This window comes from Catharus ustulatus, chromosome 5 (genome assembly GCF_009819885.2).
Source record: "Catharus ustulatus isolate bCatUst1 chromosome 5, bCatUst1.pri.v2, whole genome shotgun sequence".
Classification (NCBI taxonomy): Eukaryota; Metazoa; Chordata; class Aves; order Passeriformes; family Turdidae; genus Catharus; species Catharus ustulatus.
The window spans coordinates 22254622-22272177 of record NC_046225.1 but is presented as its reverse complement, the minus strand read 5'-3'; the positions used below and the strand labels follow the sequence as shown (position 1 = coordinate 22272177).

At 39.8% G+C, this 17556-nt stretch overlaps 1 protein-coding gene across 1 annotated transcript in view; it reads left to right on the top strand.

Annotated features, from left to right (window-relative positions):
- The first annotated feature begins 443 nt into the window (after window positions 1–443).
- The window catches only part of EMCN (endomucin), a 55310-nt gene continuing 38197 nt past the window's right edge, over window positions 444–17556 (top strand). Inside the window, exons 1-2 of the mRNA XM_033061335.2 lie at window positions 444–605; window positions 16341–16406. Coding sequence (XP_032917226.1) covers window positions 545–605; window positions 16341–16406 — 127 coding nt within the window. The 5' untranslated portion in view covers window positions 444–544. The remainder of the gene's footprint in view (window positions 606–16340; window positions 16407–17556) is intronic.

The following is a 17556-nucleotide window of genomic DNA, read 5'->3' as shown; positions in this document are numbered from 1 at the left end:
TGACATGAGATGGCTGTAATTTTCAGTAGGGCCACTTTACACAGCCCAGAAAAGAGCCAGATGAGGGCTCTTGTTGCTTGTTTTGCTCCTCTGTTCCTGGCTGTCTTATCCCACACTACCTGCACTCACTCACTGCTCACAAACATGTGCTTTAAAAGTATCCCAAGCTCCAGTATGGAAGCTGGTGATGTGTAGCATATCCTAAGGAAAGATTTGCCTCTGTTCAGAAACCTTCCTGACCTCATGACTGAAGAAGAACAAAATAATGTATTAACAAAAACATGGTTCACTGCCAAAGAAAAGGAGTTCCTGTAAGGATTGAAACAATAAATCTCCTCTGTACTGAACTCCCAGAGGGAGTATGTTGTGTTTCCTCCTGTTCTTTATCAAAGTCCCCAAAATAAGCAGGAATGGGCAGTGACCAGGCACAGTCACCACACACCTTTTTCCACGGAGTAATTAAGGCCTGCCTCAGAGTGAGAGAGCACTCCCTGCCCAGCTGCATAAGGGAAAGCTGACTGAACTACCACCACTGCCACCAAGCATGAAATTCCTGGGGACTGCCTTCTTTTTCCTTGCTGTACTCTGTGTTTGCACTGTAGGAGGTAAGTTCTTTGACTTTTTTGGATAGACTTGTCACATCTCTTGAGTGGTTTGTGAACAAAAGCTTAGCTGTCAGTCGCTGGGTGCTTTTTTTCATTTCTACTGCAGTGACTGAAAGACTGTGTGTTGGAGGAGAAGGCACTAACTGGCAGTAGAGTTACGTGTGTTCTGTGAAGAACTTTCCTGTCATTGTATTTTTGTGACGGCTTTCTTTCTAGGTGTGATGAAGCTCCTAAATCTGAGAGGAGTCAAAAGCAGAGGTGTATTTACAAAAGTTTTCAGTTCTGTTTTTCTTCTACATATTAAAACATTTTTTGCAAAGATGGCTTTAAGGGGGGAATTGAAATGTCTGAAAGATTTTGCAATTTTTGCTCTTGCAAATTAGATCCATCCTGATAGATTTCCCTGGCACACGCCAGCAATAAGTTTGGCCAAGAATGTCTCTCAGAAATTATCTTCGTTTTGGCCCCAAAGATATGAGGGCTTCAACATTTATCAAGTGTCAGATAATGAGGGGTGTAAGCCTAAGGGTCATATTGGTTACTGGGTAAAATATCTTTTAAACATGATTCTTAAATCCACTGTTTTAGTACAACTTTTGGTGTTCAGGTAGTCACTGAACTGATGTTTTCATTATTCTTCAACTTGAAAGATCATGCTTTTAAAACAGAATTTACTAGTAAAACCTGTAAGGGTGAAAGAAACTGCAACAAGGGCCAGAGTCTGTCATCATCTTTGTCAAAAGATACATTTGAAATAAAATCTGCCTTTTATTTGTACTTTCACTTCCCATCTCTCTGGGCTAAAACTTCCACAAATGCCTATAGATTTCCTGAAAAAGATCTATTTACCAGAACTTTAAAAATTGATAATACTAGATTAAACAAAGTTAATCAACTTTTGCTCAGGTTGGGTGTTGAAATCTAATATTTTATGGTGTATCTTGTTCTATTGTTTGAGCTCATTGCTGTTAGGAAAACAGATCAATAAAGGAGATATAAAAATAAGCCTGTGCCACAGAAAGAACTGCTTTTAAAATTATGTTAAGTACAAGCCCCAAAAGTCTGTGTTGAAGTACTATTTATTCTCTGTCTGCTACTCCTAGTAAAAATAGTCTTCCTGTCATTGTCAAAGCTTTAATTTCACCATTTCTGAAAAGCAAAGTGGAGTTGCATCAAAAAGAGCATATTTAACACAACAGTCCGTAAAGCTTACCAGAAAGCAACATGCAAAGGTGGGAGGAATCCTGCTAATTTTGTACAGTCCTTTCTTAAAAAAGGATTTTCCCTCCTCTGCATGGTATGAACGTGGCAGAACCAATGACAGTGAATAAGCAGATCTTCATATATGATACATTTGTCCTGAACAATTTTGGTTCTGCAAAAACAGGGAAAAAAAGGTGATTTTTAACACCTACTTGCAGCTACTGAAATTCTGTTGGTAAATTCACATTAGAAAATTAGAAAACTTATGGGGAGATTTGGAGCGTGTCTTTATCTACCTTGTGAAAGTAAAGTTACATACTCTGGTCAAGCTTGCTTCAGGAAGCCCCATGCATCAACCTGTTAAGACAGAAGTGGCTTTATTGTCTGTTGTGCAAAGCCGGACCAAAGCATTTGGATTTCCACTTTTTGTGATCCCTGAAGTGCTCTGGTCATCTGGGCTATAACAGCAGAATTTTGTAATCTGAAGCTGGGAAGTGATGGTGAAGAGATTCACACCAGTCTCCCTTTTTTGAGCATTGGCGATAGCAACAAGACTTTTCTCCAGCTCTGTTAGTATTTTAAAATTATTATCAGTAATCTTTAGAGAAGGTCAGATCACTCCCTGATGTTTTAATACTCCCTCCCCCAGGTTTTGGAGTAGTTTGCCTTCAAAGCTCACAAAGACAAATGTAAGGATTTCCAGCTTTTTCATGTGCTACACACAAGGTGCTTGTCTGTGCATCTTTTGTGTATAATAAAGAAGTGGACCAGGACATTTCCACTGTGGTTAGTAAAGAACATACCTGGTCTCCTGTGGGGCTTCCAAATTCCATGCTTTGTCTTCAGCTGTGTGCTCACAGTGTTTTTCTATGCAGTTTTCTAACTTGTCTTAGGATCTTTCATCTTCAAAAGCTCCTACTGTTTTGGTGGAGTCTGCCCTCTGTCAGCACATTACTAGAGGCTCTGTTATGCACAGATGTGAAGGCTGGTAGCCCCCTGACAACTTCTTCCTCCTACCTAGACTTTTCTCAACCCTCTGGGAGTTACATGGTGTGCTTAAAACAGGAGTTCCTTCATGCTCATCTCAAGGTGTTCAGTTCTCCTGGCATATTGCCCTTTATTATTACCAGTTCCAAAATGTTGCTCAATTAAAAATGCTTTCTAGGTTGGTTCATAGCATTTCCAGTTTTAAACAGGCAGCACTGGAATGTGTCAAAAAATACAATGTCAGATTATAGTAATCAAATATGTATGGTCTTGAGTCTGCCTTAGGATTAATTACTTTAAAAATGTGTAAAAGTGAACTTTTTTCTTCTGAAAGATGAGATGAGAATCCTTGGCATGTGCTTATAATGTAAGTGCTTGGATGTTGCATCTTCCCATGCCTTCGTCTTGGAATACAGTGTGGCTGTGGCTGCACAGGACAGCAGACATCCTCCACTGGGTGCTGGTAGCACAGCACTGCATCCTTCTCACTCAGGCACCCAGGCTGGTTTCTTGCAGAAATGATGGCAGAGCACAGTGGGCTGTGCTCCTCCTGCCTTGGGCTGGACATGTCCAGGTTGTGCACCCGAGCAGAGGAGCTGGAATGTGTCACCTTGACTTGGACACATCCAGGGGTGGGGAATGAACACCTGATTGCTGATGTCTGTTGACATCCAGAAGTAGCTTTATCCAAGTGCTCTGTCAAAGTTGATGGCACTACAAAAAAGCAAGGATGTTTTTTCTTTTTTGAAAGGTAGGAGCAAATCTTTGCATTGAGCATTAGGTCCAAATGCCCCTGAAGTAATTTGGAGCTGTTCCATTACACTGTGGATCAGCCCTAAAATACGAGTTGCCCAGCCCCCTTCCTCATTAAAGGGATGCTGTGTAGCATTTCACAGTGACCAATTTCAACTCCCAACCTGATAGCTTGAGAAAAGTTCAACTAAGCCAAGGTTCCTGTAGTGATAACACACATTTGCAGCTGTCTGAAGGCTGCTCTTGTTGATGGAAATTTGAGGAGATGGATAGCCTTTTCCATCTCCCGTGCTCTCCCCTCACAAGCCTTCAAGTATTTTAAAAATTAATTTTTAAAATTAATTACTAACTAAACTGTTTTGAGCAGTGAAAGTTTTTGAGAATGGTCTCACCTCACTTTGGGTTATTATTCATGTTTGTTACCTGGACAGCCAGCAAGGCCCAGACCATTAAAGTTGAATCATTGTCTCATTTTTGAAAATCTGAGAAATGTGAATAGGCTTTGGATACTACTTTCTTACACCTTTACTTGCTTGAACCAAAACTTTGGATGTCTTGAGAATCTGTCCATTGTGGAAAAAAAAAAAACTTATTTGGTGTTTTCACTGTTCCTAGCAGTTTGCCAAGACTAGTTTTTCAAAAATCAAATTGTAGTGCTGGAGCTTATGAGAGCCTTTAATGGAATATTGAATTTTTATTCCTGTGCAGATTTTTTTTTGTTTTTATTTTCTCCCTGCTGCCACATTCCTTTCTTTCATTAGATCCTTTGCATATTGGGGCAGTTTTTGCCTAATGGATTTTAAAGGTGTATTGATGGACAGAACTAAACTGGACAGAAGAAAGCTGCATGTTGTGTCCCCAGATCTGAAAGCAAGTTTACTGTGTTTACTGAGGATAGAAGCAGATGGCTTGATACCTGCTTGGTTATGATTTACGGCCAAAATAAATGGAAACTGAATGTGAAGGGCAAGTTGCCTGCAGCTCCAAACTAGGGAATACATAATGCTGTGTAACATGCCCAAAAATTGTTTACCTCTTATAAAAATTTGTCAGAATGTTTTGTCTTTTCTTTAGCTGACTGTTTTTATCTGTATTCAAACCTAGAGTTCTTATTAATCTTTATTAGTTTATAAATTAGGAAAACAGATCTGCTAAGGTTTGGTTTGGTTTTGTGGGGTTTTTTCCCTAAATAGAAAAGTACCTCGCATTTGATTCGTTTATACATCTGAGTCCTATGTGAAAAAGCCTGCTAAAGTACTTGAACATTTTTTGTTTTGATACTGGAATTTGTACTGCAAAAGTATAAATTGTCTTTAGGAATCTCTTAACCTTGGGATTGAGTACTTTTAACTAGTACTGTTTGATAGCCAGACTAAGTTCAACATGTAAAATCTCATTGAAAACTATAATTTTTATTTGTGGCCCTTATGAACCGGGGCAGGGGGAAAGGGTGGTGTTTTTTGTAATTTTTGCTGCAGCAGCTCAGGGAAGAATCCTTAATGGGTTTATTTTGCAATTCTGTAAACAGAGAGACAAAGTTGGAGTTGTGTGTAGCAGATGTTATTTCCAAATACAAGTCAAGAATTAAAGACCTGGCTCCTTTAGAAGACAAACATCTACTTTTGTTTTCAGCTAGCACTCTAAAAATTAGTTTCTCTAGTAAAATAGTTTTCCCTTCCAAACAGAAGAGTCAAAACCCTGATTTTCACCATGTCCTGCCCTGCAAGTCACTGTCATTTCTCCAGCAACTGATGTATCAGGTAGTGATACCTTGGCACTCCTCTTGTGAAAATGGATCCTTGGATGCCTTAACAGTGGTAACAGCCAGACCTACCTGTGATAGGAAAAGGGGTTTGACACAATTTAATATGGTGTTATCTCCACATTCTGCCTTCATGGCCCTACCATGTAAGAAGTACTGAGCTGATGATCACTTACTGATAGGATGACTTGGAATAAAATTCAGCAACTGTGATCTGCTGAGGTGTTGTAGGAAGGGGTAGGGAGCCCTCTGCTGCCACCCACACATGTGCTAGAGGCTGGTCTGGAAGGGTCCAAATTAATTTCAAAATACTTTTTTTCTCAGCACTCAGAGTAGGCAACAACCCCTTTCAGGACAAACTAACTAGCTGATGCTCCAAAAGTTATGTTTCAAACTAGGAATAGGGCAAGGATTTTCTTGTTTTTGTGTGGGAAGTGGATGCTTGCCTTTGGTACAAGTGCAAATCCTATCCTCTTTATCAGTAGATCAGTAGAGTAGTTTTACAACAACTTTGAATCCCTTTTGTTTTCCAATGGCAGTGCTTCTGGGTGTTAGCTTAGAGAGCAATGCATCTCGAGTTTCTGCAACTACAGAGCAAGTGCCACATAATTTTGCATCACAATTATCTGCTGTAAGTACTCTGCCTCTGACAAAATTATGTATTTTACTGGGATGGGAGCACTACGCCAGCCTTTCTGTCTGAAGATTTCTACAAGATAAGTAATCATTCTAAAAAGCACATTCAGCTTGTCTTAATGGTGTGATTTCTCAGTGTGGTACTTGGTTTGAGGAGTGTCAGTGTAACTTTAGGGTTAAATCAATTAACATGATGATATAAATGAGATGTTTATGCTTCCTGCAGATTTCTTCTTTCAAAATCTTTAGCAGGAGATTAATGTTGGTTTTGGGCTTGAGAAATTTGGCAATTGAAGTAACAACTGATAAGAATGACAAAAGCTTTGGATTTTAGTTGGTCTGAGGAAAACAGTGACAGAAGATTTATTAACCTCCCTGGCCAATTTGCATTATTTTCCTCTGTAAAATACTCATTTGTTGAGATGTCTTTCCATTGCATATTAATTACTTGAAGTAATCAGAACCCCATGCTCAACACTGAGTCTAAGGTTTTATTTGAAATGCAGAGTTGATAATTATTATATGGGTGCTATCTATCCCATTGTGAAGAGAGCCTGAAATCATCTTTCCTAGACAGATGAATTACTTCTCATCTCAGCATGGGTTACATATCACAGCAATATAGATGATGTAAATATAGGTGTTTGCAAACCCATTCAAAGGTTATAGAAACAAAAATATCACCAAATATTTCTAGAAAAAATGGCAAAAATAGGTGATGATTACTCTGCAAAGAAATATGAAATTTAAATCCTTTCCACCCAAATTCCTGGTCTCATGTGCAGTGGAGAGGGGCAGCTTTGGCCATGATACATGGCTAATGCTTCTATGGCCATTCAAAGTCCACCAAAGCAAAAATCTGGGGGTTTTCTTTACCCAGGAATTCAAGACACACTGGAACTCTTGCCAAGTTGTGAAACCTCATTTGCCCCTAACTCCTACAGATGTTCATAAAGTCAGAAATCTGTGGTGTACTGAAAGAAGTGTTTGGGACCAGTGTGCAACTCCATTGTTGTTACTCATTCTTGCAGAGGACTGTTAAAATCTCTTTCTGGAAACTACCGAATTCTTTGAAATTATGGAGCTTTCTGGACATCCTATGGCATCCAGATGGAGTCTGGACATCCTCTTTTTTGGCTCAGATCACATAACCCTTGGAAGTTGTAGCTACACCAAAGGCTGGCTGCCCAGAAAGGCTCTTCCAGCAGAGCAATTTTAGGTTCTCTTTAGGAATGTTTTTTCTTATTAGAGTAGTTCATAAATGTTATTTGCTGTTATTCAGAAGATAGCAAATGTATTTAAGAAACTGTTGGGCTTGCAACAGCTCACTAGTTTCCAATATGCAACAACAACAACAAAAAGGACTTATTCGAGATCTGTGCCAAATAACCCAGTCCCTGAGATGTGCAAAGGACACAGCACACGTACTAGAGGCAAAAAGGATCCTCCCAGTGCACGGTGGTTTTTTTGTTTCTCTGCACATTTTATCCTGTCTAGTTCAAATGGCTCCAGAGGATTCCACTACTTTTGCAAGCCATTCCCAGTGCTAATGGAGTCATGTGGCTGGCATGTCTTAATGCTCTTGAATTTAGGTGAACAATTTATCTTACTGGCTTAGAGATGCTTTCTTGTAGTGCACTGTCTGCTTCTTCCCTAATTGCTTTCACCTTGAATTTCCAAGAGCTGGCAGAAACTGCTGTTTCCAGATGCAAAATGGAAAGTAGGGATTGGTCATTCATGGGAAGAAAGGCTAGTGTCAGAATGGAACAGTTTATTCACAATTGTAATTGTAACAGTTGTAATTGTCATGGGGAATATAGTTGCTCTAATTGCCAGTAAAGGTACAAGGGATGTCTGTAGCTGTTCACCAGCATGATGGGATCAGCTCCCAGCTCACCATGATTTCCCAGTGCACTGACTGGGAGCTGGGATTTTGACAGGCATCCTGAATGTGGGCCACTCTGTTCCACTAGGAAGCTTCTTTTCAGTATGGGAGCCAGTGTGCAGCAGCTCCCACTGCTCTTTGATAGCCTAAGTCCTCTGTTTCAAGTGCTCTTTGTAGAGCAGCTTTGTTTTTAAATAGGAATACTTTATTACATGAAGCTTGTAAGAAAAGAGTTTCAGTTTGGCATCTGATCTTAGCAATTGTATCAGATTGGTAGAAATTCAGAATAACGTGAGTATTCAATCAGCTTGGTAAGGTAGAGTCGAGGAGGTCTTCATCAGCTGTATGTGCCAATTAGAGAAATGAGATATTTTCGAAGTAAACCCTTCATCCTTGCATATAAAGTAACTCCAGTGAGACTGCACTGCACTCGGGGCTTTCAAACCCATTTGGGGCCTTCCCTTTGGAATATTCTGTACCATTTAACCTTTGTTCTAAAAAGTGTGAAAAAGATGAAGAAGTCTCAATGGACCATTGAGCATGGAATTACATTAATTATAGAAGCAATTTGCAGTGTTTCCACAGACTTTTCTGACAGGAACTGCTTTTTGATGTTCCAGAGGCTTTCAGAGCTTTGTCAGGAACAGAGTGGCATGGGCGGGTGTGGCTAAAATGGGAGTCTAGGCTGATCCGGGATTTTCTAAAAATAAACACATCACAGCAGACACTGCAGTGACCCTTTCCTGAATTATACAATTAGTCATGCTGCTGGAGATGCACTTGGGTCACAAACATAGCACAGAGCTATATGACTTTCCCAACTTCTGCAGCACATTGAAAAGGAGAGGTTCTGACTGACCCAGGCTCAGCTTCTGCTCTGGCTGCTTTACATCTGCCCTACCCAAACGTGCTCTTTTGCAGGAAACAAAAACAGGCTTGCAAATAGCATGTTAAGGAAAAAGCATTGTAAGCATTAGTTTTCTCTCTGCCTTGTGGGTGGGGGTGACTTGTACCAACACTCATTCCTTCCTGTTGCAAGGGAAGGGGCTCTCCTTTATTTCTTCTTCTGCTCAGCAATGCATAACATGTATAAAGCTTTTTATATAAAATTGCACCAAGGACATTTTTTCAAATTTATTTAACCTGATTAATAAAAAGGTGAGGGGGGTGGCACTTTATTTTTTGTGCTATAATATAGTCCTTAGAAACTCCTACCTTTTATCTTACACATGGACAAACAAATATATCACAATCAAAGGGTGGCAATCTGGTGGTTTAAATAGCTTTAACGGGTTTAATTAAAACCTATGAAATAGTTTTAACAGGTTTAAATAAGGAGAAGTGCAGAGCTTGGAGCCTTCATTCAAGCCAGGCTGGAGTGCTGATGAGCATGCTGAGCACATTTATTGTTCTATGGCATGCAAACAATGTACTCATCCCTCTGTAGTACACAGTAATAGACATATCCACCAAGCTTCATGTGAGCAGAAGGCTCACTGAGAAAACTTGTGATTTAAGACCTTTGATAGGGAGTTTGCATTTCTTCTAAGGCAATTTTTAAAACCCCCTTAAAACTGGCTATTTAAGTACCCAGATTTCTATGTCCACAAATGCAGAGAGGCAAATCATGCTGTGCTTGAGTTGTTTCAAATACTCAGTAACACAGGGACAATCATCCAACACTTCTCATTAATCTTTCGAGGAGGGGAGCCCTCACCAACCTACAGGCACGTTGGCTGAGGCTGGTCCTTGGCATCTGCCTTGTCGATATTTCTCTGTGCAGCAGGTCCCTAAGCAGGAGCTGTTTCCTGGGTGCTGTGAGCAGGCTTTGTGGGAGCCTTTTGCCTGGGGATTGGTAATTCCGAGGAGCTCTCTGTTAGTGCTCAGTTGGGTCGTGCTAGCCCCACACCTGGGTGAGCAGGAGGAGCTCTCGGGCAATGCTGGCACCAAAGCTGCATTTCCTGCCTTCTCTCTGGTCCCTGCTGGAAAAATTGTGGCAGCTACCTCCCTTTCCTTCCTCCCTTCAGCTCTTGCTGCTGGCTGCCTCCAGTCCACCCAGTTTATGTTTCCTCTGCAGAAACCAAATCCCACATTGCCCCAGTTGCTGCTACCTGTTCTTATGCCGTGCAGAAGTCCTGTCCCTGTCTCCTTTTCCAGCCTTTACATTTATGCTCTTTTCCCTGATAGCCATCTCTTTCAGCTGTTTTCAGCTGCTTTTGCCTTTTGTGGGGAGAGTGTTATGTGTCTCTGGCCCAGGAGCTGCATCTCCCTGCCTTTTTTTCTTCCCCTATGCTCATGCCTGTAAGTTTTCCCCACTCTTCTGCAGCAGGTGCCTCTGTCAACCAGCCTGCACACCACGACCAGCAGCTACAGAGAAGAAGTAGAAAGTTGACCTTAAATGTAAGATCTCCACATGCAGGATTTGTGTAGTATGTTTTTGGTTTGCTGCTGAAGAGAGACGTGACTGAAAGGAAGGTAACAGCTTGGCAAACTGGAGGTGGTTTCCCACCTCCCTAGGCAGCAGGAATCACAGGCTTCCAGCTGGTTGGCATCAGGCAGCAAAAGATGTGGTCTTTCTCCCTGCCTTACTGTTTTAACATTGCCTCTGGAGTATTTAAATACACCTTACAGGGATTCACCTTTAACATGGCCAGTATAACTTTGTTCAGGGCCTGCGTTGTCCTTCGAGCTGCCAAGGTAAGAATTTCACGGCAGAGAAAATCCTGAGGTGGAAAATGGCTTATGTTGCAGGAGGCGGCATTAACAGCTTTTGCAGCAGTGCCAAACCATTGTGAGACCAGGCTGGAAAAGTACTTTGCAATTCTGACTTTTGATGATAGTGAAGTGGCAGTGACTCAGCACGGGCTGTTGCTGGAGGCACAGCTTTCCTTTCACCAGGGGCTGTCACTGCCTGAGTTGTGTGCAGGTCCTGTTACAGGCACCTCTGAATGCGTGTGTGAGGCATGCCACACTTTGAGTATCACTTTGCATACTAAAGAAATACAAAAACATGAAGGTTGTGGGGGTTTTTGAGTTTGCTTCAAATTAATGAAGTTTGCAAATGGCTTTGTTTAATTTCATATCCTTCACTACACACTTATCTGCTGTGTCAGCTCTTATCAGCTTCGGCCATTCACAGGATTACATCAGAACCTTGGTTCCCATTTAAAATCTAGTTTATGCAACTATAGAAGGAAAATCTTAAGTACGAGTCCTTAAGGATTAAATGCTAGAAACTATTAAATACTAGAAACAGTACTACTTCTATAAGATTAATTCTTTCAGAAAAAAATATCTGTCGGGGGGGTATTCCATTTTTTCTAAAAATCCATTTCTGGAGCGTTTTGTTAATAGATTTTTTTTTTTTTTTTTAATTTTTGATCTTCAAATAGCAATAAAGGAGTTGATGGTTTCAAACCAACGCTGTTAAAATTGTGCTTACACCATTTCTAACAGTACATCTATATTTTTGCTATGTATGATAATGTATGAACCTTTACACAAAATGCACTTCAAAAGAAAAAAACGTTTTTAGGGTAAATGGTCATGTACTGGAAAGAAAGACAAATGAGCAGTGAAAACAGAAATAGGATAAGTGCAAAGACTGTACTGGGCCTGGGGAAAGATCAGATAAGAAAATGTAGAGATGAAGCATCATTAAGGAAAGAGAAAACATAACAGACAACAGAGCTCCAAGGTAAGAGTAAACAATTTGTGTACATGGTCAGGCAGCAGATATTTCTTGGGAAGTCTGAGTTCCCAGATCAGTACCAGATTTTTTTACAAGGACAGCTATCACTTTCTCAAGAAAGGACAATTTTTTTTTTTTTTTTTAATGAACTATACAGTATTTACATAGGTACCGGTGGAACAGTGGTTACAGGAGGCTCTTTCTTGGTTATGAGGGCAGGCTAGAAAGAGATCACTAATCCCGTGGTGTGGAAAAACAGAAATCAAAAAAGCTGCTTTGACTTTTCCTTGATTTACATGTAGTTGCAAAGGTCCAGAGTCACACGAAAAAACATAATTTCCTGAAAGAGAGTAGGTTTAGATTAGATATTAGGTATAAATTTTTTACTAGAATTAGACTAGAATTTATTAGGGTGGTGAGGTACTGGAAAAGGTCTCCCAGGGAAGCTGTGGATGCTTTTTCCTGGAAGTGTTCAAGACCAGATTGGATGAGCTCTGAGCAAACTGGTCAAGTGGAAGATGTCCCTACCAACAGCAGGGAGGTTGGACCTAGATGATCTTTAAGATCCTTTCCAACCCAAATCATTCTGTGATTCTATAATACATAATAGACAAACATAATATAAACACCTGTAGATTCTGCTTTATAACCTTGAAACAAGGAATTATTATGTGCAGGTTTTCCCAGGACACCTCTTTGGTAATTGTCCCAGGTACAGCCTATAGTGCACTGGTCAGGTTTTGAGAGGGAATATATTGCATCCTCATCAACAAAATGGTTAAAACATCAACTTCTGGTTCTTATGCCAAGAGTTTGACGCAGACACCGAAGTACCTGAAGAGTTTAAACTTCACTTGTCCATTACCTCTCATTCAAACTTCAGTGGACATAAGTTTTGTCTTGGCTGCAGCTCCTCACCTACTGATTGCTGTTGTTGTGCCTTCCATTAATCCTTCCCTCTCTAGGCAAATGCAATTTTTGCAATCTTTCCTGAGAAGTCATTTTTCTCTAGACTCTTGATGATTTTTATGGTTCTCTGCTAACTCCCCACCTCCAAGAATCCACATCCTTCTTAACACGCTTCTGAAGCTGGACCAAGTACTTCATATGAATGAAAGGATTTTAACCATATGGTTTTGTCTATCTAGAGCAATGCCAAGTGAAAGAAATGTCAAACAGACCATTCCACTTGTTACCTGTAACAACAGTGACTTTTCCATAAAAATAATTTCTTTTCAAAGTTAGATATTGATGCCAAACCATACAGCACTTAAATTTGGTAATTAGTGTAATGAATGTAATCAATATGTACTTTGAACAATCTATTAATCTTTAAAAATGTTTTTACTTTGCCATTCAGTTTTGTACTATCTATTTGATGTGGTGTTTTAAATTTTATGGTTTGTGACCTGTGGTGTCCTGTAGGGTATAAACAGAAGAACTGATACAATAACATGCAATCATTCCTTTTTTTTTCTGTCCTGAATGAAGCAGTAACAGGCACTTGATTAAAATGCGGTCAGAACCTGTTTATCTTTCCAGCATAAAGGTAAAAATAATGAGAGAGAGTGAGAAAAGATTATCAGAACTCCAAGGTCAGATATTAGAGACTGAAACCTACCTTAAAAGCTGCAGTCTGAGGACAACTGTGGCCATTGGTCAGTCCTGTCTGAATTCAAGGACTCCTGAATTTAAAAGACCAATGCTTTTATTTTAGAACAAATATACCATTTAAATCCAACCTAGAAAAGACAATAAATGGAAAATCTGTGAACCTGGGGGAAAAAAGCCAAAACCATAGAAGCCACAACAGTTACTCCCTTTTCAGTTTGGTCTTGTGACCATGTGTCACATATTCTTGGATCTCTTCTTAATTCCTTCATTTTCCCCTGTTTCCCTGTGACCCTGCCTTAGTATCTCTAGATTTTTCTGCCCTTTTTTTCTTTCTCTTCTGTTATGCTTCTCCCAGTCTGGATTTCTTCTTGCCTTATTATCTGCTTTAAGACATGTTGAGTTTTTTCCTTCTTCTCTTTTTCCAGCATTCCCCGTTGCTCAGTGCAGTGTTTTCTCTGAGCCTTTTACCTCCACATGTGTTCTCCTGACGAAAGGGTGCTGCATCACGGGCCTCCCATGCTCTTTTAGCTGGGTTTATTGCCAGCAAACATGGCAAATAGCAGTGGTTTCTGTGTGGGAACAATTGCTGAGTAGATTTTTGCTACTTCTACATCAGAGTACATCCATGTGCTCTCATATTGAAGGGATCTCTGCATTCAAATTTGCTGAAAAAACAGGCAATTGTAACTTTACTTAGTTGTCCATCATCTGAGGCTGCCGCTAACCTGATATGTGCAGAAAACTAAAGGTTTCTGTCCCTCTCTTTGTCTGTCAGCAGTCTCTAATGGTGAAAGTTCTTTTCTCTGTAATTTTTTGATCTCTTGCTTTTATCCCCCATGGGATTCTCCTTAGTTACAATTTAACATTGCAAATAAGAGCATAATAAGCCACAAGTTCAATCATATCTTTTAATCTAACAGTTCCCCCCTACAATTCTGTCAAGTTTTAAACATTTTTGCATAATGTTTTCAACTTATTTTTAAAGTATACTTAATTATTCACCCTTTTAAGAAAACAATTAATTCATAAAACTCTATTGTACGCTGTTAATTGAATTCACCTTAGTTTATCTCTAACCTGTGATAAAATCAACAAATAGTGAGTCATAACAAAACTGTGACTTATATTCACATCTTTTTTTAGTTTTGAGGAAACTTTGGCCTATCAACATGGTTATTAAATGGAACACCTTTAAAGGATGAATAATCTAAGTATTGTAATGAGCTTCCTACAAAGTCGTGCTGAGTTAGAGGAAGAGTTTTGGGAAGAGTGAGTTTGGGAATTAGCTGATTGGCCAGCTAGTACGTTTAGCTGGCATTACAGACATGGTAGCTACTGAGATATGTTAAAACAAAACCATATGAAATGTAGGCACTGTTGAAAAAACATTCTGTTCCAGTACTGTGGCCTTGTGGTGAGGGGGATTACAGGAGTTTTTTCAGCAGCACATAATGAGAATGAAAAGATGGGAAAATGCTCACCGTTTAGGGAAACAAGATTGCCTTTAGGGTTCTCTGGATAAAATTTGTTTTCCAAGTATTTCAAATGTGGGCTATGAAGCATTACTCTGACTGGGTAACCAAATGTCAGGAAAACCTGTATTTTAAATTCAGCGTGCACGAGTCTGTGCGTGATGTGACTGTCCATGTGTTCTGGGGAGTAGAGCTGGGACAGCAGCAGGCCTATAGGGGACTCATTTAATTTTATATAGGCTATGCCCATGTCAAACTGGGCCAGCATGTGCTGTGACAAGGCATTATGGAGGCAACAGCATATCTAGAAAAGATGCCCAAGAAAGTGGGGCTCAGTGGGAAGAGAATGAGACCCATAGAAACATGCAGGTGCCAAGAGGGCTGATAACACACTGCTTGGAGAGGAATTGTAAGGGCTCATCTGATTAGACCTTAATACATTTCTGCAGAGTCCTTACCATTGTATTATGTTGCCTTTTTTTTCCCAGGTTAGCTCTATGGCTCTTGCAGGCTTCGGGTGGTGCTCGTGAAATGCTAATCGGAGCACAGTACACTGAGCAAAGGGAACAAAACTGACTGTTCTGCCCTGTAGCCAAAAAAAGAGAGAATGCCAGCAGATATTACCATGAATGGAGTCACACTAGAATACTGACATGCTGTCCTGACTCAGTTTAGCATGTCTGTATTACAGCATGCTAATGCTGCCTGACAGGATGTCACGCTTCAAACCTGACAGCACATGGGGATTAGCCTGTGCCATTTTCCTCTCCCATTCAGTTAGAGTTGATCTATTCCTCCACAAATGTACCCATACTTGTCTCACAGCAGTCTAAAATGGTTGAGAAATGCCTGTTTCTGAGTCAGTGCAGCTTTTTCACCCCCTTCAACACCTCCTAATTTCTAGAATTTTTAGAAAATTTTTAGAAAAAAAATGAATTGCAACAATAAGACTGAAAATTTTTTTTGAAACCAAGACAGTTTTTGAGTTATGATGTTACAACCTTGAAGCACAGTAAGAAGAGACAGAAATTATTTTGCTTTTTGTTTGTTTTTGTATTATTTATTTGCTTTGTAATATTGAAGAGCCACCTACTAATGACCTTTTAAGGTATCATTTATGGCTGTAAAATCCCAATAGCTGGAGCACTGCATTGAGGGCAGTGAGGAAAGTCAGTCTTTCAATGTGGTGCTTCTCAAGCCATGTTCTAGGAATTCTTCTCTTCCTCTGACATTTAGAGATCGGGGTGATGATGAAAAGCCCTCCTAAAGTTCTTGTGCTAACCAGGGGATAGTACAGCCTTGCTATTTTGAGGCAGGAGAAGGGCTGCTTACTCCTGTGGCCAGTTATTTTAGTTAATCCTTCACCCTGAAGACTCAGAGCAGCCATGGCTGTATTCCAGGAGAGAAGAAGATAGCAAAAACCACCTTAACTGTCTCCATTTCTTCCCTCCCAACTAGTCTGGGAGACACCAGTGGGAAAAGAGCATACAGTCCAAGGTGGGAGGCAGTAGTAGATGCTCCCCATTATAGCAGTCAGGGCAAAGTGAAGAGATTCAGGCTATAGCTTGAAAATGTTGGTAGCAAAGTTATGTGATTTGGTTACTTCTGCTAATAAGCTTCTGAACTTGATATTCCAGGAAGGTCCACACGGCTCTCTGCCTTTATGACTATGTAGTGCTAAATACATCTGGAAGGTGCAGAAGTGATATGATTCTTTTTGTGTTTCTTTCAGACGATGACGTTTCAACCTCTATTGTCAATTCAATCCCACCACCAACTTCTGCACCGACAAAAGCTGGTAAGACTTCCAATTTGCTGTTATCTGGTGTTCTGAAGATCCTATTGCCTTTCTAGCTTTCAGCTTTTCCAAATTCTGGGAGAAATCAGATGAGTTATTTCATACAGGGTGATCATGCAGCAATGTATTTTCCTGAATCTCATACAAAACTCTGGTGCAAAGAAAGGATTGAAGTATCTTAGTATGGAGACAGTTAATTTGAGCAGGTTACACTTTTTATTTCAGGTGAAAAAGGTTTCCTATGCTCTCAAGGAGTGGTTCGAGTGAGATCAGAGATTTAAAAATTAGCCAAGACTCCCAGTTCAAGAGGATTTAACAGAGAAAATACCTGCCTCGGATGCTAAAAGTCTGTGATTCTGGTCTGCGATTCTGAATCTTCCACTGTCACATTCAGTTCTCTTTATTGTGCAGCTTTGTTATGAAAATGTATAAAAAATCAATATAGACCACTTTTCAATCATGTGAACTCCTTTATTAGTCTAAATGTTGAAGACTGCTGCATCTAATAAGTTATACATGTAAGAGAAGAAAATATGCACACAGTATTCTATTTTTTGATAACTGAGGATACTAATGAGTGCTGTGTAGCTGAAAGCACTGAGATTATGAAGTATGCACTTGAAGTGCTAGTAATGAAGGTGGATAAGATGCAACCAGATGAAATATGCATATATTGTATTGTTTGTTACAGCAGATTTAGACCTATTCAAATTGTGTTGCAGTTCTTTTATGCAGTTCTCAAAAACTCAGATGTTTATGTCTGTTTAAAAGATACTTCATAAACATCCAACACCTCACAGTGAATTAACTCTTTGAATGCTTAACTGAAATTTTTCTTGCAGCTTTTTGTCATAGAAGGGAAAGCAGTGCTGATATTTATGCCACTATGAGAAAAGCATTAGAAACCCAGTATGAGATTAAAGCAATTTGTTAGTGTGGAACAAGAAGGCCGATTCCTTGAGGCATTGCTATTCTAGGTGAACAGCCAGAAAACTGAGAGCATAGAAAGAAAGTATATTTCAAAAGTTCCAGTGTGAACATTACATTTAGAAGTACTTAAGTTGTATGAGATAAAATTGTGTGGGGTATAATGATTTCTTCCTGTTCTTTCACATATGCCATCCATTAAAAATGTTATGTGATATGTAGA